This window comes from Myotis lucifugus, unplaced genomic scaffold (assembly GCF_000147115.1).
Source record: "Myotis lucifugus unplaced genomic scaffold, Myoluc2.0 scaffold_1165, whole genome shotgun sequence".
NCBI classification, from domain to species: domain Eukaryota; kingdom Metazoa; phylum Chordata; class Mammalia; order Chiroptera; family Vespertilionidae; genus Myotis; species Myotis lucifugus.
This window is the reverse complement of record NW_005872213.1, coordinates 50,076-73,761: the sequence shown is the minus strand read 5'-3', so window position 1 is coordinate 73,761 and position 23,686 is coordinate 50,076. Positions and strand designations below refer to the sequence as shown.

General features: G+C 51.9%; 2 protein-coding genes across 2 annotated transcripts; both read left to right on the top strand.

Moving 5' to 3' along the window:
* The first annotated feature begins 5,021 nt into the window (after positions 1-5,021).
* On the top strand, positions 5,022-7,312 carry LOC102426373 (mammaglobin-B-like). Its single transcript, XM_006107397.3, has 3 exons — positions 5,022-5,151; positions 5,545-5,732; positions 7,115-7,312. The coding sequence occupies exons 1-3, from the start codon at positions 5,097-5,099 to the stop codon at positions 7,151-7,153; spliced, it is 282 nt and encodes a 93-aa protein (XP_006107459.1). The 5' UTR covers positions 5,022-5,096; the 3' UTR covers positions 7,154-7,312.
* A 13,227-nt stretch (positions 7,313-20,539) lies between these two features.
* LOC106695368 (secretoglobin family 1D member 2-like) lies at positions 20,540-23,165 on the top strand. The gene is made up of 3 exons (XM_023748125.1): positions 20,540-20,673; positions 22,266-22,453; positions 23,028-23,165. Exons 1-3 carry the CDS (start codon positions 20,619-20,621, stop codon positions 23,055-23,057), a joined length of 273 nt encoding a protein of 90 aa, XP_023603893.1. The 5' UTR covers positions 20,540-20,618; the 3' UTR covers positions 23,058-23,165.
* Positions 23,166-23,686: the final 521 nt, after the last annotated feature.

Below are 23,686 nucleotides of genomic sequence, written 5' to 3'. Positions count from 1 at the left end.
TCTTGCACAGAATGAGAAGATATTTGTTTATTTCTCCAATGATCCCTTCGCGTTGTGAGACGTGTTTGGGGATTAAATATTTAACCACATGCCTTGTGACAACATCAAGTTATGTAAAGTTCAGGGTTTTCGAGCACCGAGCCAAGGAGAACTGGCCGTCGTTTTTAAAAAGAATCCTGAATCAGTTTCCAAATCCGGGTCCCTGTCACCAGGCTTTAGATGGATCCGGGTTAGATGGGATCAAGCTAATGTTTACTGATAGGGAACAGGAGGACAGAGGTGGCCCAGGGCCTAGATGTCAGAGCTCAAACTTCTTACTCTCATGACCTGGTCCTACCTATGGTGATGCCACAGTTCTCTCCAGGAACACAAAGAACTTGGTGTTAGCACCAGGATGTCAGGCTGATACCTGGGTTTAGGGTAGGGTTGGAGCCTTGTCTTTATTAGAGTTTCCAGTTAAAATGCACGTCTCCTTCTAAATGGACCCAATAAGTAAACATGTTATGTAGTCTAAGAATTCTTTCTAGAATTGCAAATCCTGTTCCTTAAGGAAGTTACACACTTAATTAGACACCTACTGTATCACTGTTGTCACTCAAAAACCAGAAAAGCGCAGGGCATGACCTCCAGGGGCTCAACATGGAGGAAAGGGCCATGGCGTCAGGTCCTGGTCACCTGGAGAAAGGTGCACCCAGAAGCCATGGGGTCTTGGGAAGGTGATCCCTAGAGATTCAAGGCTACGATCCGAAACAAGAAGTGGGCTGTCTGTGCTGTAGCATCGGGAGTAAATAATGAGTTTCAAGCAAAAGGGACTCAGGCGAGACAGTGGAGGAGACTTCACCTGGAGCCAAGGCCTCGAGCAGAAAACTGTGGGGCCTGCTCAGACATCTACCTGGAGCCCACACAGGGCAGTTGGGCAAGTCCAGGTCACAGGACTGCACCTGAGTATTAACGTGAAGGGCCATAAGAGTCACACTAAGGAAACCTGTCTCTGATATCAGAACACCTGGCTCCTTACCTGGCTCTGCCACCCCTTCCCCCACGAGCTGTGTGCCCTTGGTCAAGGGACTTGACCTCTGTGGTCCCACTGTGTGCAGCTGGGGAAAAATGGTAATCCTACTTCATGGGAGGGAGACCACACATGTCAGTTGCTCAGGAGGATCCTGGTCTATGCTGCTGCCCAGGCATTCCACCCAGTTAGTGACCTCTTCTCCCTTCAGAAATGTCCCAGTTTGGACACTATTTTCATCATCACTCTACTCATTGGGTTGTTGTTGTGAAGACAAAGAGGTCACCAGTCCTCCGCAGGGAGTAAGTGATGTACCATTCTTGGCCACTCATGTTTTACTGAACCTGGATGTAAGTAACACAGGTAGCGGCTGGATATTGAGAAGGTTAATAGACCAACGTTATGTAGACTATGTTCAAAGAGAAGATCTGCATAAACTAGATCTCAATGAAACTCTTTCATTGAGTCAGAAAAATATCAGGTAAGAATGGATCAAAATATAGTGCTTAATTTCCAACTTTGACCCTTTCCCTCATATCTGAACGTGATTATCTCTGGATCTCTTAGAGGATGGAGTTGTGCAGCAGAAAGTTCCATGGTCTGTAGTGGTCCTTGTAGGCCACCAGGGTTGAATAGAACAGTCTTCTCAGGTTATAAATTAACTAGAGGCCTGATGCACGAAATTTGTGCATGGGGTAGTGGTGGCGTTGGGGGTGGTCCCTCAGCCTGGCCTGCAACGATGCCAACATCCCTCGCCTTGGCCTCTGGACAGAGGCCTCTTCCCTTCCCTCCTTCCACCTGGCCGGGGCACAGTCCATGGAGGCGGACTCCACGAGCCCAGTGTTCCTCGCCACGGACACCAGCCCGAGGCCCATCCCCTCTGCTCCCTCCATGCAGCTGGGTTGGACGATCGGCTCAAGTTGCCAGAGCAATGCCGCCAGCATCTCGCCCTGGCCACTTAGGGCACGTCATCTTTGTTGTGGAGTGATGGTTACTTTACATATTACTCTTTTATTAAATAGGATTGCTGGCAGCTGACGTGTAGATAGCACCTACTCTGTGGAGTTACAGGCTGTACCTAATTCAGGCCTCACAACAAGTCTAGATCTCTTCCCTTTGTACAAAGAGACCCCGCTGTGAAACCCCACAACCAGCTTGGCTCAAGGCATGAGAGGCGCCTGCTCTTGGCCTGGACAACAAGATCAACAACCATCTCACTGCCATCAAGATGTCTCTAGGAACAGATCCTGTCCTGAATTTCGTTCTGGGAAAGTACCTCCCCAACCAACTTCTAGATATTGGCATGACCTTAAGGAAGAAGAGGTTCACCTCTAAGAACATCCTGGAGGCTAGTGTCTCCACACCCCTGGAAGTGAGTGGCAGAGCCAGTTGTACAGAATCAGTGAGAAATAAAGTAGAAAGTTTCTTGTGTCCAAATACTGTAGAGCTAATTTCTTCAGCTAACTTACAATGAATGAAAAAGTCAAGGATCATATACACTAAAGATCCTTGTAGCCATTTTATTTTCAGTGAATCACTGAGAATAACAATAGCTCTCACTGAATGTTATTACTTTTATTAAGTACGACAAGACCTCAAATAGAGAATATTAGTGTGAGTGTATCTTAGGTCTTGGTGGAGACTGAGTACTGGTCAGATACAATTCTAACTACACATTTATGTCCCACCTCTGACTGAAGAGCTCACCTCTACAGCAGGGTCTTTCATAGCAGGTGCCCCGGAGATGTCACTCCAACACTGAAACCAAAGTTTACTTCAAAGGTCCAGTTTTTGAACTTAATTTGGGGACCCGAGTCAAAGGACCTTTGCGAGCAGAAACCATCAGGCCAGCAATACAAGCATTCACACCTTTTGGTTTATCTATTTCTGCTGGTAAACACTTCTTTTAAATCAGTCTCTTGGGAGCTGAGTTATAGCTCTATGATTCATCTGAGAATGGTCATCGTGGGCTCTGGGGAAAACATGGAAGTAAAGAAACACAGCCTTTATTGTACATGACATGTGGTTGCTGTTGCTCTGAGGGCCCAATGTCCAGCAGACAACAGGGCAGGTCCATAACCACGGGGACACCAGCAGAGTCCTCACTGCGTCCTGTTCAAGGACAAAGTCTCCCATTCCATTAAGAATGTCATTCAGGTGCCTTTGGAATGATGGCCAACAATGGTCAACTGGGAGGAAGTGCACACGTAAGAACACAAGCTTCTTTATCCCTAGCTTCTTCCTAAACCAATATTGTGCTTGGAAACTTAGGGTGCAGCTGAATGATGGAAAGAAATGAGTCCCAAATCATCCCCACAGAGGACAATGCATTCACGGGTCATTAACTATTGGCTCATCTCTCAGGCTCTCTCATCCATTTCTTTTCTTTACTCTAAACCACGTGGGCTGTGTTGTTCCTTCATACAGTCACTGCTTAAACTGATGTGTGTTTTGTATCTTATGAGGTGGCCTGACCCTGTCTGACACCGAGAGGCACACTTTCCATGCTTCCTGTCCCTTGCCGAGTGCCATCTGCACTCAGGGCCTCTGTACATGCTGTTGCCTCTCCTAGAACACTCCTATCCAGAAGGTTCCTTGGATTCAATGTTCACTGATGCAAGAAAAGTCACACAACCTAAGGAGTCCTGGTGGGATCGCCTGCTGGACCTCCTCACGGGATGCTGCCCTAGTGGATTTCTGTTGTTCATGACACAATCACTTTCCCTTTATTTCATATTCAAATGCAGGCTTGTTTGTGGCCTTCCAGTTAGAGGTAAGCTGCACAGGTGCAAGGTCCTGCTTTAACTTGTTCCTGTGGCTGAATCTGTGACATGAAGCACAGGGCCCAGTCTTAAGAGAATCCTGGTTGTTATGAACATGAATGGATATAGGAATGGATGAGTGGATGGATGGATGAGTGGATAAATGGATGAGTGGATGGATGTTTGGATGGATGGTTGGGAGGATGAATGGGTGGATGAAAGGATGTATGAATTTATTTATGCATGTCTGTATGAATGGATGGATGCATGAATGTGTAGATGAAACATCGGAATTAGTCATGATTACCCTTTCTAAGCCCTGTGCCAGGCTTCTACACGGAGTGTCTGGAATTCTTACAAAAGCAGCCTTGGTGTCATTTATGCTCGTTATAGAAACGAAGAGAAGGAAGCTCAGGCCAACCAGCACTATCTTAGCCAAGGACACTTCATGGGTAGCAGTGGCATCCAAGATGCAAGTCCACATCTGCACGCACCCAGATATCATCGCGGCAGCCAGCACTGCCTCCCTTAAGCATCAGAAATTCTACTTCTCACATCACCTACTGAATCAGTGGAAGAAAAACCCTAACGCTAACAAAACTGAACAAAATGTAACTATATTTTACTAAATTTATAAAATTGGCTTAACTAATGAGATAGTCTTTATACAAACAACCTTCAACCAAGGCGAGAAGCTATTGCCATTGTCCAACAGAAGGCAGCTGACTTAGTCTATGGGCGAGGAAGGCCTGCCCTCCACAGGCGCTGGGCGGTATGGCTCCCAGCCCAGGTGATTGGTGAAGGAGGAGGCACAGAAAGAGGATGTGAAGATCTCTGTACTTGGCAGAAGCAGAAGAGAAAAAGAGGAGTAAGGGGCGGGGAGGGTGAAGGACAGGGATGGAGGCACGTGGAAGGGTAGGAAGAGCTGGAGGAGGAGGAAGAGGTACTGAGAACCACAATAATAAAAACACAAGAATGACAACACAGACTCACAATGCTGTAATTTACCTTCTTATTTCCCAAGCACTTTAGCATGAATTTCATCTAATGTCGTTACCATGATTGCAGTTCTGAAAATTCTCAGATCTTTTTACAGCTCTGTTTCCTTGGCTTCTACAAACAGACCACGGGCGGGCTGGGTTCTAGATGATTCTCCTGTCTTTTCTGGGCCCAATGCCAGGTTCATCCTGTGACTCATTCCATCATCTGTGGGAGGGATTAAGTGGTCGCCAGGAGAATAAAAGGAGGAGTCTGGGCTCTCACCTCCAAAGTGATCCTTCTTCCCTGCCACGTCCAGTGACCAGCCAACAGCAGCCGCCTGAGCCATGAAGCTGGTGGTGGTCCTCATGCTGAGCGCCCTCCCCCTTTCGTGCTATGCCGGTGAGTGCTGACAGGGCCAGGCTTTGGGGGAGGTTGGTGTCAGGGCCCCTGTGGCAGACCTCCTGCTCCCCAAGCCCCAGGCCAGAGCACCTCCTTTCTCTGGTGTCTTCATTCCTCATGGCTCCATCATGTTTGGCTCTGTGGGCTGTGGAAGCCAGGGAGCTCGGGGCGTTGTGTGCGGGAGGGGGGACAAGGAGGCAGATGTCTTGCTGCTCAGAGAAAATGCAAGACCCTGAGTTTGCTCTCCCAGAATTGAGGACTCGGACCATTGCCCATAATCTCTCTGAATGTCTGTCTCTACTGGGAGGTAAGAAAATGACAATCGTCATGGTTATGCCCAGCAAGGAGTTGGTCCTCTGGAACTGAGCCTGGCTTTGTGTGCTTTCTTCCCAGGTTCTGGCTGCCAAAGGTTGGAGGACATGATTGATAGCACCATTGATCCTTCGGTGACAGAGGATCAATACATTGAAGGTCTTGAAGAGTTCATACCGGGTGATACCACAGCACAGCTTCTCAGGGAATTTAAGCAGTGCTTTCTCGACCAGAGTAACAGAACTCTGAGCAATGTACAAGTGATGATGGTAATGTGGGTTTCTTCCTACCTGCCCTTGAAGCACTGGCCAGGGACACGCGGGCTCTCAGTGTGCTACTAACTTCTTAACAGCACGTGTTGGTCACGCTTCATGTACCTCAGTGAACGTGGGTGCTGACATCCAGAAAGCCATGCAAGGGGCCGGGGCTGGTTTGCCTGCTCATGTGGTGGAGTCTTTAGTGAGTGACACATGAGAAAGGCCACGAGGGAGCGGAGTGCTTGGGCAAAAGCTTGCCTACCCCTCAGCCCAGAAACATCTGATTCTCAAGAGAACTCTCACGTTGACGAGTGATAAACACAAATAGGAAAGCGTTTTAAAGAATTTTCTACGGAGAGCAGAAAGTTACATGTCAGGCAGATCCCACCTCTCAGGAACGCGATTCCCAGTGCCCTTTGGAGCATCCACTTTTGCTAGAATAAGTGGCTGAACGTCCTGGCCATGAAGGAAGGCCCCATGAGTGACAAGTAGACTCCTTGGCTATGAACCCGCCATGGGTGGTGGAATTGTTGAAAACAAAAGTCAGTATAAGCAAGGAGACCTTCTTTCTATTTAGAACAGATATGGTTCAGATTTTCCTGGTATTTATTCCCTACCCAAACAGCCCATTGCAAACCATCCAGGGCAGCAATAGAGAAATATTGCCCCAGCAGAGACATAAACATCTGCATAACTAGGAGCTTTCTGACACAGGTGTCTGACAAGCTGGGGAATCTGCAGGAACCATGATAAAAATAAGCGCGTCAGGAAAGGACATGTGTTGTGATGTGTGCAGTGGCCAGTCTCTGAGGAACAGGCAGAGCGTGGCCTCCAGCGGAGGGTGGGGGAGTGGGAGTCGTTCAGGGCCCGGGCTGTACTTGAGTGAGAGGAGAAGGCCCTGGAGGTTGAGACCTCAACACGACTAAACTGTCCATTGAAAAGGGTGAAAGGGTCCTATTTATGGGACAGGCATTGACCATAATCACACCTGAAGCCATGAGCAGCCCCTTCAATGGCAGGTGATGGCCTTTCTCTTTGCAAACGGAGGTCAGACAAACCTCTCGAGAGCGCGTCTCCCAGATGCACACAGGCTCCTGCTGGGCTGAGACCCGGAGAAATGGCAGCACAGCAGGTGCATGGGAGGCCTCTTTCAAAGCAGAGGAAACGCGCAGGGAAAGGCTCCCAGGGCCCCGGCTGGACCTGGTCTGGAAGCAGCGCCTCCTTGGCATCAGGACGTGCCTCCTGAGTGACAGAACAAGGAGAGAATTCTGGCTGAGCCCAGCCTGCTTCTCTCCGTGGGTGCGGACACAGCCGGGAAACAAGAGAGGCCACGTCTGTGCTCCAGGATGGCCTCTGTGGGAGAGGGGGTGTGAGTGCTTCTTGTCTGTTTCCAGGACGCCATATTCAACAGCAGGCAGTGTGCCTCCTACTGACCGACAGGACCTTTCCTCCGACGACAGATGGCCCGACAGCGACTCTCCATGGCAGAACCACAGCTTAGCTCCCCTCTGTGCCTTTTGATCCTGAAACTGCAAGACAATTGTTGAAACCTCCCCCACATGTTCATTTCAATAAAGCACCTGCAACAGCAAGGCTCTCTTTGGTTACTGACTCAAATGGGGACCTCAGGAGACTCCCCTCACACTGCACTGCTCACAGCAGGGACAGGGGAATTCTGTACAGAACTCGTGGATGAGATGCCGGATCTGCAGGGAGTACTGCCCCTGAGCATTCCAAGCCCAACAGGACCCTGTTCCTGGGATGGTGTCCTTTCCGCACCTCCCCCCCCCGCCACCCCCCCCCCCGCCGTCATCCCCAGGACCCTCTGGGCCGAGCACAGGTGTTCAGGCTCCAGGACCCACCCAAGTCCTCACGTCCACAATGCACCCTCTCCCGAGGGCCGGGCTCCCCTCTGGGGCTCTCTGTCCCTGACCTGAGGTGCGGGGAGGGAGCAGAGCAGTGAGAGAGGGGACTCGGGCAAAGCAGGGCTGCCTCCTGTCTTGAACGCCCTCCCACTTCTCCAGAACACCCCCCCCGCAACCCGCCTAGGGCCTGACACCACTAGGCCCAGGCAAAGGACCCTTTCCCCACACCCACAGCTTATAGCTTACCCAACACACACACAAACACACACACACACACACACACGTGCGTTCGCACACACCTGAACACACACACATGCACACACACTCACATGCAGACACACATATGCATGCACACACACTGACATGCAAACAGTTGTATAGTGTGAACTCCTGGGCCATGCAGTCCTGGGGCTCTGAGGCCTTTGGGAAGTGCCCTTTGCTCCTGCTTGACCCTGGCCATTTGCAGAGGCGTCTGTCCCTTCGCAGTTGGTGTGGACATTGTGATGGAGCCCTGAAGGCCCTGCGTTGTGAAAGTTGCTGAGTTGAAGGTAAATGGTACCTCAGATGAAAACTCTATATTTTTACATGTCTAAGCGTGATAAACACAGAGTTCTGAGTGGATACAGACTGTACATACTGTCCTACTGTGCTCAGGCTGCCTAAGGAGGTGCATAGACCAGGTGGCTGAAGCAAACATTTATTGAGACTGGGAACTCCAAGGTCAAGGTGCCGGCAGAGTCAGTGTCTGTGGGGTCCTTATACCCAACCCCAACTGCTGGACCTGCCACGGATCGGACACCCACACCCCGATCAGTGGCAGGACAGGCCCATGAACTTCCAGTGTTCCCTTCCCCCTGGAGGATCCACCTGTGCATGAATTTGTGACCGGGCCTCTAATAAAAGTATAAGCAGAAGAAGGGAAATAACAAAGGTAAAGCAGAAATCAATGACAATGGGAAAAAGTCATAGAAAACATTTAAACCAAAAGCTGGTTCTTTGAGAAGCTCAAAAACAATTCACACACCTGTCTAGACTGAACAGGATAAAGAGAAAGAAATGGCCAATGTCAAGAATGATGGAGGTAGAGGAGAAACCAAGATGGCGGCATAGGTAAACACCGGAGTTTGCTGCCTCGAACAACCACTTCAAAAATACAACTAAAAGACGGAACGGACATCACCCAGAACCACGGGAAGGCTGGCTGAGGAGAGTCTCTTCAACTAGAAGCAAAAACAACAGCATTCCGACGCTCAGCGGAGGCGCAGTGTGGAAAATTTAAAGGTCCGGCGGTGCGGTGGTGAGGGTGCGCGCGCAAAGCGGGCTGGCGGCTGAGGGCGCGATTGTCGTTTTCAATCAGGAGCGAGTCTCAGACTCTGGGCTACAGATCCGGGCGAGTCTCTAGGGACCCAGACTCAAACGGGAGAAGCGGGACTGTCTGGCTACGGCCCCTCCGAGGTTTGCAGCGATTGCTGGGACAGAGAGGCAGAGCCCCTGGGGACGGACTGAGAGCGGCCATAGCTGCTCCCTCCCCCCGCCCTGTTGAGCCCGCCCCGCCCAAACCCTGCGCACAGCCATTTGCCGATCGCCTCAGGCAAGGGCTGGACTAGCGCCTCCCCAGAGGACTGAAGTTTTCCCACAGCTGATTTCCACAGCCAGTCGGCCTGGTGGTCAAATCCCTCTAGTGTTAACTACAACAATTAAGGCTTGGCTAGAACAAGACTGCGCACAGAGACCACAAGGGGGTGCACAAAGAAAGCATAAAAGATGCGGAGACAAAAAAACATGACAGAAATGGAGGATATGGAGCTAAGAATCGCAATTTTGAGGGCTTGCCATAAATTTGTGCAGAGCCTCATGAAAACTAATGAGACCCTCGATGCTACGATAAAGAAATTAGAAAGTAAGCATACACGGACTGAAATAAAGAATATTATACCCAATAGCAGACCAGAGGAGCTCAAGAATCAAACCAAAGATTCGACAAAAAACACCCAATTGGAAAAGCAAAATGAAAAAAGAATCCGAAAGTGTGAAGATAGTGTAAGGAGCCTCTGGGACAGCTTTAAGCGGTCTAATATCATAGTCATTGGAGTGCCAGAAGATGAGAGACAGCAAGATATTGAAAACCTATTTCAAGAAATAATGACAGAAAACTTCCCCCACCTGGAGAAAGAAATGGACTTACAGGTCCAAGAAGCGCAGAGAACCCCAAACAAAAGGAATCCAAAGAGGACCACACCAAGACACATCATCATTAAAATGCCAAGAGCAAAAGACAAAGAGAAAATCTTAAAAGCAGCAAGAGAAAGAGGCTCAATTACCTACAAGGGAATACCCATACGACTGTCAGCTGATTTCTCAACAGAAACTTTGCAGGCCAGAAGGGAATGGCAAGAAATATTCAAAGTGCTGAATACCAAGAACCTACAACCAAGATTACTTTATCCAGCAAAGCTATCATTCAGAATTGAAGGTCAGATAAAGAGCTTCACAGATAAGGAAAAACTAAAGGAGTTCATCACCGCCAAACCAGTATTATATGAAATGCTGAAAGGTATCCTTTAAGAAGAGGAAGAAGAAGAAAAAGGTAAAGATACAAATTATGAACAACAAATATGCATCTATCAACAAATGAATCTAAGAATCAAGTGAATAAATAACCTGATGTACAGAATGAACTGGTGACTATAATGAATCAGGGACATAGAAAGGGAACGGACTGACTATTCTTGGGGGAAAAGGGGTGTGGGAGATACGGGAAGTGACTGGACAAAAATCATGCACCTATGGATGAACTCAGTGGGTGGGGAGTGAGGGTGGAGGGTGGGGTGGGAGCTGGAAGGAGGGGAGTTATGGGGGGAAAAAAGAGGAACAAATGTAATAATCTGAACAATAAAGATTTAAAAAAAAAAAAGAATGATGGAGGTAAAACCACTACAGACTCTACAAATATTAGGAACAATGATGGCAATAAATTTTATTGTAGAAGAAATGAGCACAAATTCCTCGGAAGATACAAAATATCATAGTTCACTCAGGAAGAAAGAAAAAACTTAAATAGCCCTATTTATGAAATTTGTAGTTTAAAATCTCACAGAGAATACTAGGCTAAATCATTTCAGTGGTAAATGTTACCATTTATTCAAGAAAGAAAGAATACCAATTCTATACTACCTCTCCCAGGAAATTGAAGAGGAAAGAATACTTTCCCACTCCATCCAAGAGGCCAACCAGTATTGTTGGGATCCCTAAACCAGACAAAGATATTGTAAGGAAAACCAGACAATTATTCTTCATTAACATCAACATAACAATTTTAAACAAGTTGCTAGCAAGTCAAAATCATTAAAAGGGATAATACATGTTAATCAAATAAGTTTATCTCCATAAGATAGATTGAACACTTGAAAGTCAACTAATACAATTTACCATATCAATACATGAGGAAAACCACGTGATTAATAGATTCTGAAGGTGGCTTTTACAACTCAGTAATGTATGATAAAAGTTCTAGGCAAATTATAATTAGAGGGAGTTTCCTTGGTTTGATAAAACTCATTAAAAAAAACCCTCTACCAACCATCATGGTGCATCCTCCCAACAAGCTCAGTGCAAGGATGTCCAGTGCCATTGCTTCTGAACATTTTAAAAAATATATATTTTATTGATTTTTTACAAAGAGGAATGGGAAGGAATAGAGATTTAGAATCATCGATGAGACAGACATTGATCAGCTGCCTCCTGCACACCCCCTACTGGGGATGTGCCCGCAACCCAGGTACATGTCCTTGACCGGAATTGAACCCGGACCCTTCAGTCCACAGGCTGACGCTCTATCCACTGAGCCAAACCGGCTATGACTGCTTCTGAACATTTTGTAGGAGGTTCTAGCCAGTGCAGTGGAGCAAAAAGGAAAAGGCACCATAAATGAAGAATCGCTTCTTGGCCTTTTGGCTAAGATCAAGTGTAAAACTATTTTCAGAGATGACTTGTAGAAAATCTGAGAGTGTCTACCAGAGGGTTAAGTGAGTTTAGCATGGTTGCAGGATATAAGATAAATATACAAAAATTAATGATCCTATCTAATAAAAGGCCAGAGGCGTCATGACTGCAACAACCAGAGACCAGACCATCATAGCCCATCACGGGCTGGCCCCACCCCCAATCAAGCAGTTAGGGGCAATGAGGCAGGCAGGAAGAGTGGTTAGGGGTGACCAGGTAGGCAGGCCAGCCGTTAGGGGAGATCAGGTAGGCAGACAACCCCTCGCAGGGCTGGCCTCACCCCCCAGCAAAGAAAGAGGGAGGCCCCGGCCAGCCAAGCCATTGCACCCCAGCCTGTTACCTGCAGAGGGAGGCCACAGGTGGCAGGTGAGGGGAGGCCGTGCTGCACAGATTGCAAGCACTGGCAGCGGTTGGGGTGGAGCCAGCTGCCTGCACCTGGGGGAAGGGAAGCCCCAATAGGCCCTGATCTCAGGCCAGGCCTAGGGGCCCTACCCGAGGGGTCCCGGATGGTGAGAGGGTGCAGGCCGTGCTGAGGGACCCCCGAGTGCATGAATTTTCAGGCACCGGGACTCTATATTCTTGAACAATCAGAAATTGAAATTAAGGAAGTGCAATGTACAATAATGTCTAAAATGATCAACATCTTAGGAATACACTCAATAAAAGACATCAAATACCTGTACAGTAAAACTTATGAAATATAGCTGAGAAATTCATGAAGACCTTCATGGGATACACATAGTGTTCATGGATAGGAAACAATATTCTTAAGATGTCAGCTTCCTCCAAATTGATTAATGGATTTAGTGCAATGCATTCTCAACCAAAGTCCAAATAGGCTTGTTTCATTTTGGGAAGGTTATGAAAAATCTGGTTTCACAATTTATATTTAATTGCAAAGGACCTACAATAGCCAAAACAATTTTGAAAAATGAGAACAAATTTGGAGGGACAATACTGCATAATTTCAAAACATATCACAAAGCTACAGTAGTCAGGACAGTATGGTATTGATGAAAAGATGAACAAATAGATCTAAGGATCTGTAGAGTCCAGAAACAGAACCCTGTCTATATGGTCACTTGGCTTTTCACAAAGGTGGATAAGCCATCCAGTGCGGGAAGGATACGTTTCAACAGATTGTGTTGGAACAACTGGATATATTAAAACACCTCCAGCCCCACCAGTATATCAGATTGAACTCATGATGTACCATAGGACTAAATATAAAATCTAAAAACATAAACCTCCTAGATGAAAACAGGACAGAATCGTAGTGTCTTTATGTTTGGCACAGATTTCTTACACGTGGCAAAAAAGTAGGAACTATAGAAGAAAAAGAATGATCAAATGTAAAACATTTTGCTCTTTAAAAGTCACTGTTATACAGCATTTCCCCCACCCTCTCCCTCCGCATTAGTGCTATGGTGCAAATAACCAACCACATTCCAGGAATCGAGTTGGTAATGATCACCACCTGCTCAGAGTGAAGGTGAAAGAAACAGGCTCAGCCAGGGGTGGGGAACGTCCGGACCCCACGCTGTATAAGGCCCAAGAAATCATTTGGTCGCCCTGCCAAGGCATTAGAGGCCAGTTAATGAAATGTTTGATCAAAGTGAGCAGGTTAATTTTAAAGTTGAAAATTTTGTATGGCCCACCAGTGATGTCCTAAATATCCAAATGGGCCTTGGCAGAAGGAAAGGTTCCCCACCCCTAATCTAGGCTCTCTTGCGTCCACAGGACCCATCCATGCCTGCCAAGCCCACCCCTAACTGTAGCCCATCCCCTCGCCTACCTGCCACTGCCTGTCAGGCCCCAGCTGGTTACCTTCCTCACGAGGCTTTCCCTGTCTCACTCAGGTCGCCTGAGGCACAGCTGCTTCCTGCCTCCGTCTGGGTTGTGGGCAGCTTCGTCTGCTGAGCAGCAGTGGATGCCGGGTAAACTCTGCTGGGGCAGGAGCCATGGTATCTGCTCCCTCTGGGCTTCCATGATGCCAACGTCCCTCCAGAAGGTCTAGGAGGGAGAGAAGAGCAGGCATGAGAAGGGAACCCAGCCCTGACCTCTAAATGTTGCCAACGACCCAGATACCAGGTGATTATCTTGTCCGATCGGCTTGGAACTCAATTCTGAAGTTCCCTTGGGCACCTGTAGAGACGGAGAGGACGATCCTCCAGCCAACGGAGCCACAGGGGCCAGGCCCAGCGCAGCTGTTCCATGAGGAAATGTGGGACTGAAAAGCTTGGCTGCATCTGCTGCAGAGGAAGCAGGTCTGTTCTAAGACACGGTCAAGAGCAAACGCCAAAAGGGTGTAGAATCCATGGATCTTCAACAGCCGCCAGTAGGAGATGGCTCATCAGGTGTCAGGGCTGATCTCCCTACACTTTTAACTCATCACACGTGTGATGTAAACCCGCTCAGTGGAAACCGCCACTGCTACCTCTGCCTTCGAAGTGGCTTTTCTCGCCTCCTGCTGTTTGGTTTCTCAACATCCTGCGCCTCGTCTTCCTGGGACCTAAAGGTGCCCTAAGGGGAAAGGTGCCGAGTGGTGTGCTCCCGTCTCTGTAGCTGCCCTTTGCCTAGAATCTTGACCCTCAAGTCCATACCGCCTTGGGGCGCACCAACTCCGTCAGGCAGCTCACTTCCCATTTCATGTAGATTCTCTGCTTGTTCTTGGGGGACGTGTGGGTCTCACACAAGCTGTACTGTCATCGGCGGAAGTGGGAGGTTGTGGGGCTTCTTTACCGGGAGCGAGATGGCTCATAACTTTGGCATTTGCTCATGGATTATTAATTCAAGTATTTACGATCCCATTAGTCTCACTTATGTCCTTTGTGGGATCTAATTTCCCAGATGTCGGACCTCTCACATGGATCGCGGGGTGAGGAGTGGCCAGGCAAGTCCCCGGGGGGACTGGCACCCAGCAGGGAGCAGTCTGAATTTCCTTACACTGAGCGCAACTGTGAGTCTTGCCCACCAGGGGGCGCAATTTCATGCAGAACCTGGGCTCTCCCTGAACACGTGCAATCTACCACCCAACACTAGGCGGCGCCTGTAGGCTTCTTCTCTGGATGCAATGGCCAGTGACTCCAAATCGCAGTTTCACTTGGATTTGCACTCCTTCAAAACTACGGGCCAGCTGTTCTCTCCTTTATTTTTAATTCTCACCCAAGGATATTATTTCATTGATTTTTAGAGGGAGTGGAGGAGAGAGGGAAAGACAGAGAGAAACATCGATGTGAGAGAAACACATCCATTGGTTGCCCCCTCACGCGCCCCAACCAGGTCCCAGGCCAGGGAGAAGCCTGCAACCAAGGTGCATGCCCTTGACCAGAATTGAACCCAGGCCGATGCTCTATCCAAAGAGGCCTTTCCATAGCCCTACCCAGGGGACTTAATGGCTTTGTCTTCCGATGTCACACCCACAGAGCAGCAGACGAGAAACTGAGGCCCCCGGAGCCCCGGAAGCTTGAGACACACAAGCTTGAGAAGCTGAGCCCGGGGAAGGCGTGAGAGTGGAGGGCACAGGCCTGGAGGGGCAGCAGGTGACCAGCCTGGTGGTGTGGAAACACAGGAGGAGGCCGTGGAGGAGGAGCCGGGAGGGAGGAAGGTGACTCAGAAGTGCCTTCTCTGAGAGGAAGGTCAGGGTCTGCATGGACGGCTCCTGTCAGGGGATCATCTGACCGAGACCCGGTGCGGGGTCTTGTACAGATGCGATCGTTTAATTCCTGTTATTTTCTTGTAAAGACAGAATAGCCTCCAGGTGCTGACACTCTGACAAGTTAACGGCCTCTCTCCCGCTGACTCAGTCCACATGAGCCCCAGGTGGAAAGTGGGACCCGCACCCCAAATCCTGATGGTGCTGAGCATTCCCCTGCCCCCTCCCTGCTGCCCCAGGAAGGCATCAGGGCCCCCACAGTGGTGGCTGCAGAGACAGGTTCCACGCTGGACCCGGGGAGCCGGGCTCGCTGTCCCCCTTAAGCGACACGGAAATGATCTCCCTGCTACCAAGGCCTCTCCTCTCTGTCACTATCATCCAGTGTCGGAGACCAAGGCCGTCAGGACAGAAACAATGTCCAAAGGAGAGTTGGAGTGATGTTTCCTTAGAAACACCCCATAAACGCACTTCCATCGGCCGCCACAGGTCAAAGCCCCCGACCCCCATGGGAATCCACATCACCTGGGCTGAGTCCACAGCACACACTGAACCTGGGGTTCATGCCTGCCCGTCCTCCTTTGAAATCCCCCCACAAAACCCACCAAATATTAAACACTAAACCACCAAGTGGCCTTCAAATCCACAACGTGATATTGAAGAACAAAGCAGTACAGTCCCCAGTGCGGTGGGCAAAGAAAGTGGCAACACCTGGTTAGAAGTGTGTCCACGCGGATGGAGAGCAGGTGGGGCGCCTGCTGAGACATAACCCTGGGGAGTGAGGGCCCAGCATGCGCTGGGGAAACTCCTGTAGAGGGAGCAGATTTCTGTGCAAAGGAGGAATGGGGTGATGGGGGTGGGGAGGGAGTAGAGGGGGCAGAGATTGAGACCGCAACTCAGGAACCCTGTCCTCCCAGTTCATAGGTCCATGCTCAACAGCTGAGCCAGGCCAGCCGGGCGCCTTTGTTTCATTGCTGACCTGTGGGAAGGACAGAGGACACTGAGCCCCACAGTACGATTGAGTTCTGGCAAGAGACGGAGACCAGAGGAAGGAAACAATCTCTGAAGCCCAGGCCCCCCTCCCCCGGTCCATGGCGTGGGCCCCCTCTGGAGCTCAGAGCTCAGAGCAAGAAGCCAGAGCATCGCTGGGTGCAGGAGGCTGGGGCAGGCGCTCTGTGGGAGGGGGAGGCATGTGCAGCACCTCACACGTGTCCCGGGAGCCTCGAGGCCTGGATCTGGGGGCTCAGTGCACAAGGGCAGGGGAAGAGGCAGTAGCGTGGCATGTGGAGTTTGTCAGGTGGGGCATGTGGCTGATCCGGGCACCATCAGGGACCTTTCCGTTTTTGATGCTTCTTCTCAAAGCGAAATGCTGTTGATCAATGCGTCTCCTAATGCGCTGAAGGGGGCTGGTTTCCATGTTCTCTATCCATGGGGGGTATCATTTATTGGTCACACAGAGGCCATTGTAGTCATGGCTTTCATCCTCAGGGGCCTAACTGCAAACATGCTTGTCACATGATTGTGCGGATGTGAGAAGAATGAGCCATGTCACTCAATTCCATGCACCCTAAGAATATGGATCTAAACAGCCTTGGGATCTATCACTCAACATTATTTCAGTCTGGCCAGGGGTTGGGCATCGACCTATGAACCCCGAGGTCACGATTTGATTCCCGGTCAGGGCACAGGCCCAGGTTGCAGGCTCAATCCCCAGTGGGGGAAGTGCAGGAGGCAGCCAGTCGATGATTCTGTCTTATCATGGATGATTCTATTTCTCTCTCCCTCTCCCTCAGGCTTCCTCTCTGAGATCAATAAAAGTATACTAAAATTACTTTTAATGAGTTGTCAGCCACGGCTAAGAGTCCTTCGTTAATTCCATTCAAAGCAAGGCCAGGGAGGCCACTGTCATAGAGTTCCACACACGTCACTGATGCTGCTCGTGGCAGGAGAGCTGTACCTGTGGAGTGAATGCCTGCAGGTCTGACATGACGCGTGGGCCTCCGTTGTGTAACACGGAACAGGCTGAGTGTGACGGGGACGGGCCCATGGGCACCGGTGTCTCCAGAGGCTACGTAGACAGCACAAGCCCACGGGGACATCACGACCCAGAAGTGACGTCTGAGGTGCCTCCATGACCAGGCACCTGGGGACCAGTTAGAGCCTGAGCACTGGAGGGGCCCTGGGATCCAAGGGACGTGTGTGACCAGTGCCTCCTGCTGAGGACGGGAGTGCAGAGACCCGAGGGCCTCGGGACATTATCCCTGTCCCCCCCGCCCCCTCCTGTTCCCTGACTCCAATACCCTGTGAAGGATTATAAAGTCACAATAAGCCTCGCTTAGATGTGACCATTAAACTGTCAATTAAGTGACTGAAAAGTAACCAGCTGGTGGTGCCAGGGAGAAATCCCAATAAAACCAGAGCCAACTTCAGATGCCCATCAGCCCTGAGGGTAAACCAACACTCCCCTGGCAGAGTCGGTGAGATCGCCTGATATTGGCCTTTGGGGGTGAGGCGGTCTGTTCTGTTCGACTGTCACTCACATTTTTCCATTTTGGTGCATAATTGTAACAGCTGACACTGGCTGCCAGGGACTGCGCCGAGAATTTGTCCTGGATGAACCTACTTGGCCTAACACACATCAGTGCTGTCCCCGTATTTCCAGACGAGGACACTGAGGCAGAGGGGTCAGCACCTGCTGGGGACCCCACAGGCGGGAAGCTCCAGAGCTGAGCTTGAACCCCGGGAGTCTGGCCCTGAAGATGGGCTCTTGCTCACAACCCACTGAGGGAAACGTCCTGCATTTGAAAGAGAGACCCCAACGGCCTCCAGATTCTCAGCAATGTGTGAAGCTGCCGGTTAGGGCTCTGAGGTGGCGGGACTGAAACTGCAACAATCTGAGAATAAGTTGTGCAATAAATGCTCTAATGTTCCTCAGGGGCAAGGTGTGTGCCTGGTGTTCTTAGATCCCTCGTCCCGTCTCCGAGGAAATGTTGGTGATTTCATGCTTCAGGGTTTGCCTGCTTCAAGTGTGTGGACGTCAGTGTGTTTTTGTTGCTGCTACAGTTCCTGTCGCCAAGGGGCCACTGTTTCTGTTAGGTCCACGGTGACAGGTTTGCAGGAAGGATTGCTGTCCCTGGGCTGATCCTGAATTCATCTACAGCGTCAACTTTCATCCATTCTAACTATCTTTCTCACTAGATTATCTTAGATTTCTCTGATGGTTGATTAATTATCTACATACTAGTGGCCTGGTGCATGAAATTCCTGCACATTAAAAGGGAATTAATTAAAGGGTATATTTTAATATTGCTATTTGTTCTTTCTCTATAATAGAAGTTTTAGAGATGAAAGAAAATTAGTAAAATGTATATGAAAATCTACCTCCTGTCAGAGTCTGGGGCAGGCTGCGGGACCCAGAGTCTAGTCCCCGCCCACCTGCGCCTGCCTCGAAATTGCCTGAGACCCAGACCAGGCCAGCCCAACCCTCTTCAGGTCCTGCAGGGCCGGTGGCTCAGCCTCAGGTCCCCCAGCCTGGCGCTGGCAGATCTTGCAGCCTCAGGTCTTCTGTCACGCCTTGCCCAATGGAGAGTACAGCCTCAGGTCCCCCATAAAGCCCCGCTGGGTGTGGGGGCATAGCCTTAGTCCCCTGTAAAGCCCTGCTGGGTAGATCACAGACTCAGGTCCCCTGGCCCCAACACTGGGGTGGTGGGTGTGGCCTCAGGTCCCCAGACCTGAGCTCATGTCTCCCTGCCCTGGTATGAGGGTGTGAGGGTGTAACGGCCATTTGCATATTAGCTCTTTATTATATAGGATTATGACCAACTTATTGATGGCTTTTTATATGTGTCCCCCCTGGTTTAAAGGGAATGTTTTCAATAAGTTGAGAGCCTCTGTGTTGACTAGAATTTATTCACAGCAGCTTTTAGTTCACAGAAAACTTGAGCAGAAAGTAGAGAGAGCCTGGCCGGGGCATCTCAGTGGTTGAGCGTCACTCTGTGGGCCGATGGGTTGCCGGGTCCATTCCTGGGCAGGTCCCACACCAGCTGCCGCCTGAATGCCCGTCCAGCACGTACAGAAGGTGCCCACTGGGTGCTTCTCATGGCCCTGGTGGGATTAAAACACAAAGAGAAAGTAGAGAGAGGTCCCACCTCCCCTTTCCTTCCGGACACACGGGTCAGCACCTGGCCCGGTGCTGCCAGGACCCCAGGGTCTCAGGTGCTGGGCCGGGTGTGGTGAGAGGGCGTGTAGGTCACAAGGAACGCCCGGCTGTCCTGCCAAGTGGCCGTGCTCCCGTGCACCCCTCCAGCAATGAGGACGCGTTACTGCTGCCCCGCACCCCTGCCAGCACGTGGTGTCGGTCAGTGAGCTTCTCCAAACAGAGAAAGAGGAGAAAGGACTGAGCAGGTGGAGGAACGAGGTTGGCATCACTGAGAGGACGGGATTGAGTCAGAAACCCAGATGCAAGCAGCTGAGCTAGAACGTCAGTGCCATGTCTCTCCCTTCCGTCTGACAGGTCCCCCCGCCCGACACCTGTCAGAATCCTGTCTGTGCTGCGTGGTCTCAAGCCCGCTGTCCTGTCACCTGCTTCCCACAGCCTGTCTCCGAGTCGTGCGGCCTCCCTGTGCCCCATGGAGCAGTGGCCCACGGTCAGCACAGGTGGGGGACCAGCCCTGTGGGTGCTTCTCATGTGGAGCCCGATGACCACAGGGGCCACCTCTGAACCGACAAGTGAAAGTGTCACCAGGACACGTGAGCGTTGATGGATCTCAAGTTGTGTGCATGGCTTTTCCACAGGCGCTCGAGTAGGAAGGTGGCAGTGGGAGGGTGGTCCTCCTCTTGGCACTGTTTTCTCCGAGGAGGCAGACACCACGGACTTACTCCCTCCACTGGCCAGAGCAGCCCTGGCACAGCGGGCACCATTTTACCCTGAGGGTGCAGCCCAGTCACACTGAGGGCTCGTTCACTCAGGGTCACGCATCTCCCGCAGGAACATGTGCTGACCCTCTTCTCTGTGCCAGGCCCTAGGCTGAGGAGAAGAGCAAAGCGGAGCCTGTCCGCACTGAAGGAGCTGAACCCCAGGGGCTCCCTTCACCGACGGGGCGCACACTGTGACCCTCCCACCTCACGCAGTGCTCCAGGAACAGTGCCTGGTGCCAGCAAGTCCCGCTCTGACCAAGTCCCCGGGCTGTGACGCTGATGGATGGCATCAGCCGACCGTGAGGAAGGGTGGCTGGAAGCCAGGCCTTGTGACCTGCCCCGGCCCCTGTGGGAGGACCAGTGAGGCTCACTGGGTACAAATAGACCTGGGCTCCCCAGGCTGCTCAGTCCAGCTCCTCAGCGCTCACTGTTTGCTCAGCTGAACGCTCAGCCGCAGGAACCATGAAGCTGGCCCTGTCTCTGCTGCTGGTCACTCTGGCCCTTTGCTGCTCTGACGGTGAGTGTCACGTAGACTCAGACACCATCAGCCGGGAAGGGCCCTTCTCCGGTCCAGGTGACTTACATCGGTGGCGGGGGGAGGGGGAGGATGGTCAGAATAAACCTTTCCCCCGCCCTGTGGACCAGCCCCCAAAGCCCAGCACTCGGGGTGTCCGATCCCGGGGCTCTGGAACTTCTACAGAAACCCCCGCAGGCCAGTGTGGGCGGTCCCCTGGGAAGCCCCACTCCCGCCTGGTCTGTGTTGCAGAAGCAGCAGGACAGAGTCACCTTCTCGTGAGTCAGGGTCCTGCCCCTGCAGCGCTGTGGCCTGGAACACAGGCTGCATCTCCCCAGGCCTCTCCTCCCTGGATCCCAGCGCCCAGGAGAGAAGCTGGGGCGATGGCGGAGAGGAGGTGGTCCGAGGCCGCCCTGGTCTCACCGACGTCTCCTCACCAGGGTCTCTTAGGTGCCAGGTGAGCCCAAGCTGTTGGACTCCTAGGTTCAGACTCAGAGAATGTTCCAGCAGGAGAGGGCTCCGTTCAAGAGGAGCAGTGCCGCCTGAGGCTCAGAGTGGCCAGTGTCCACGTGGCTCTGAGACCCAGAGGCGCTCAGGGGCCCGACAGGCCCGCTCCTCCTCCAGGGGCCCAGCCAGGACGTTTTGAGCCAGTGGGAGCGCTAGGGCCACAACTGCCCTTTTCCAGGTGAATGTGGCCAGTGGCCAGCAATGCTGGGCGTGTCCTCACGCCCTCGGGGCTGAGCCAAGTCCTTTTGAGTCTGTTCCATCTGACTGTCTGAACTGGGTCCTCTCTCCCCACGTGACCTCTGACCTGACCCTCCACCTCCCTGCAGAGCGGCTGTCTCCCAGGTGGGAGGGGCCTGGTGGGCCCAACCCAGCTGTAGGTGCTTGCAGAGGGCTGAGGGTGGGGATGGAGAATCCAGACCCGGAAGTGGTTCCTGCAGGTCTCAGCACAACCCACTGGGTGGAAAGTCAGCCCAGTCCCTGCGCCCCCTCCAGGGGCTTTTGTCCTCAGGGCGGAACCAAAGAGCCAGTCGTGGTCTGAGCCTCAGTGTCAGGTGTGACACTCACAGACTTCCTTGGTTAAGCCTGAACCCTCTCTGTCCCATGACATGATCCCAGTGTTAGACTGAGCCTCCAAGGGCATCCTCCATCCCTTAGTAGCGTTCCTCCCTCCTCTCCGCATTTACTGTCTCCCCCTCGGCCCTCTGCCAGGACCTGACCCTACCCTTCCCTGGAAAGACTGAGGGCTAACAGCTCCCTCCCCCAGTACCAGACAAAGGCAGGTGAGGCTCTATTGAGGGGCAAAGCTGAGTCCTTGAAATCCAGGGACAGTGACTGGGGCAAAGCAGGGGACTCTTGGGAAGGCCTGGGTGTACTTGCTTAAGGGAAGACTGACCAGGGGTGGTCACCTGTGCTCTATCCGGGCTCCATTGCGTGCTCTGTGACCCGGTGCCAGTGAGGACTTAGGGGAGTTTGCCTTGTCAAGGGAGGAGCCCATCTCGCCCTGGGTTCTTGTCTCCTTTTGGGGTCACAGTGCCATGGGGAAAAGTGACTTTCCTACATCAATGGTGTTTCTTTTTCTTCTGTTCCAGCAAATGCAGAAGTGTGTCCAGCCCTTGGAAAAGAAGTGATAAGCTTCGTAATGGGTACTAAAACGGGCTTTAACAACCAGATTCAAAAATTTGATGCCCCTCAAGCTGCTAAACAGGCCAAGCTAAAAGTGAAGACATGCGTAGACAACCTCTCCATTCAGGACCGATTATCAGTTCTCCGCTTTTTGGTAACTTCATTCTTTCTGCATAGACACTGCTGCTCAGCTGCATGGCCAGGAGGGAGGAGGGTGCTGCTCTGGGGGCCACAGGCGGGGGGTACCTGTCCCTCTGCTCACCTCTGAGAGAGGGGCCCTTGGCCAAGGGTGTATGGTGATCTGACTCCCACTGAGCCAGCCTCAGGCTCCACAGCCTCTGCAGGCCCCTCCCTGGGCTCCAGGTTCCCCACGTGTCCTGAGTGGGGACAGCCAGGGCCCAGGCGGTGATGGTGAAGGGCCAGACCCAGCTGCCTCCCTGCCTGGGAGCGTTCTGGAGGGTGAGGTCCCTCAGCTGGATGCAGGAAGCACTGTCCCTGGGGAATAATGCCATGGGGTGGGGGTACACAGGGGGAGGCAGGGAAGGGCGGGAGCTGGCACCACCCCGTGAGGAGGGAGGCTCTTGGGGATCTGGCAGCTTTTGTAGAGCCAGGCCCACTCCCTGTGGCCTAGCCCCTTTCCGTCCTCACCCATCAGGCCAGAGGGCAGGGCCCGTGGCATCTCCAGGGGCAACGGGACTGACGACCCTTTCTCTCTGTGTCTATTTCAGGCGAAAGTAAATTCGGAGTGTAACAAGTAGCATTCATAAACCCCACCTACGAGGGCCCCTGCTTTCAAGGATGCCCTGACCTTCCCTGGAAAATGTAGAGGTTTCAACGTCTTGCTTCAATAAATCACTTGCCCTGCACGTGCCGCCTGTCTTGTTTTATCCCAGTCTCTGGCCGTGGGTGGGGGGCATCATGAGGGGGCCTTGGGTGGTGACAACAGTGCATCATGCTGACCCGATGGGCAGTGACCTGGCGCCTGAGGGCACGGATCGCAGAGGAACATTGGATCAGGGCCCGGCCCGTGTCTCTGCACAGGCCTCCCAGGCCCAGGCCCTGCATGAGCCACGCAGGCTCCGCACCTCCATCCCCGAGGGGCCCCCTCAGCCAGCCGCACGCCTCAGAGCTCAGACTCCTTTGCAGCGGCTGCTGCCAGGCCCTCCGCGCACTGTGGTCAGGGGAGTCTGTCCCAGGGGCCAGGACAGGAGGCTGTGGTCTGTCACTCTTTGCCCAGACCCCAGGGTGCGGAGGCCCTGCTGGCTGTGCAAGTCCAGGGGGAAGCTCTTCCTGGCGGCTTCCCGCTGGGAGGCGGATGCAGTCCTTGTCTGGCTGCATGGGCTCCAGGGCCCAACGGAGCTGCCATTGCGCCTCCTTCCTGTGAAAC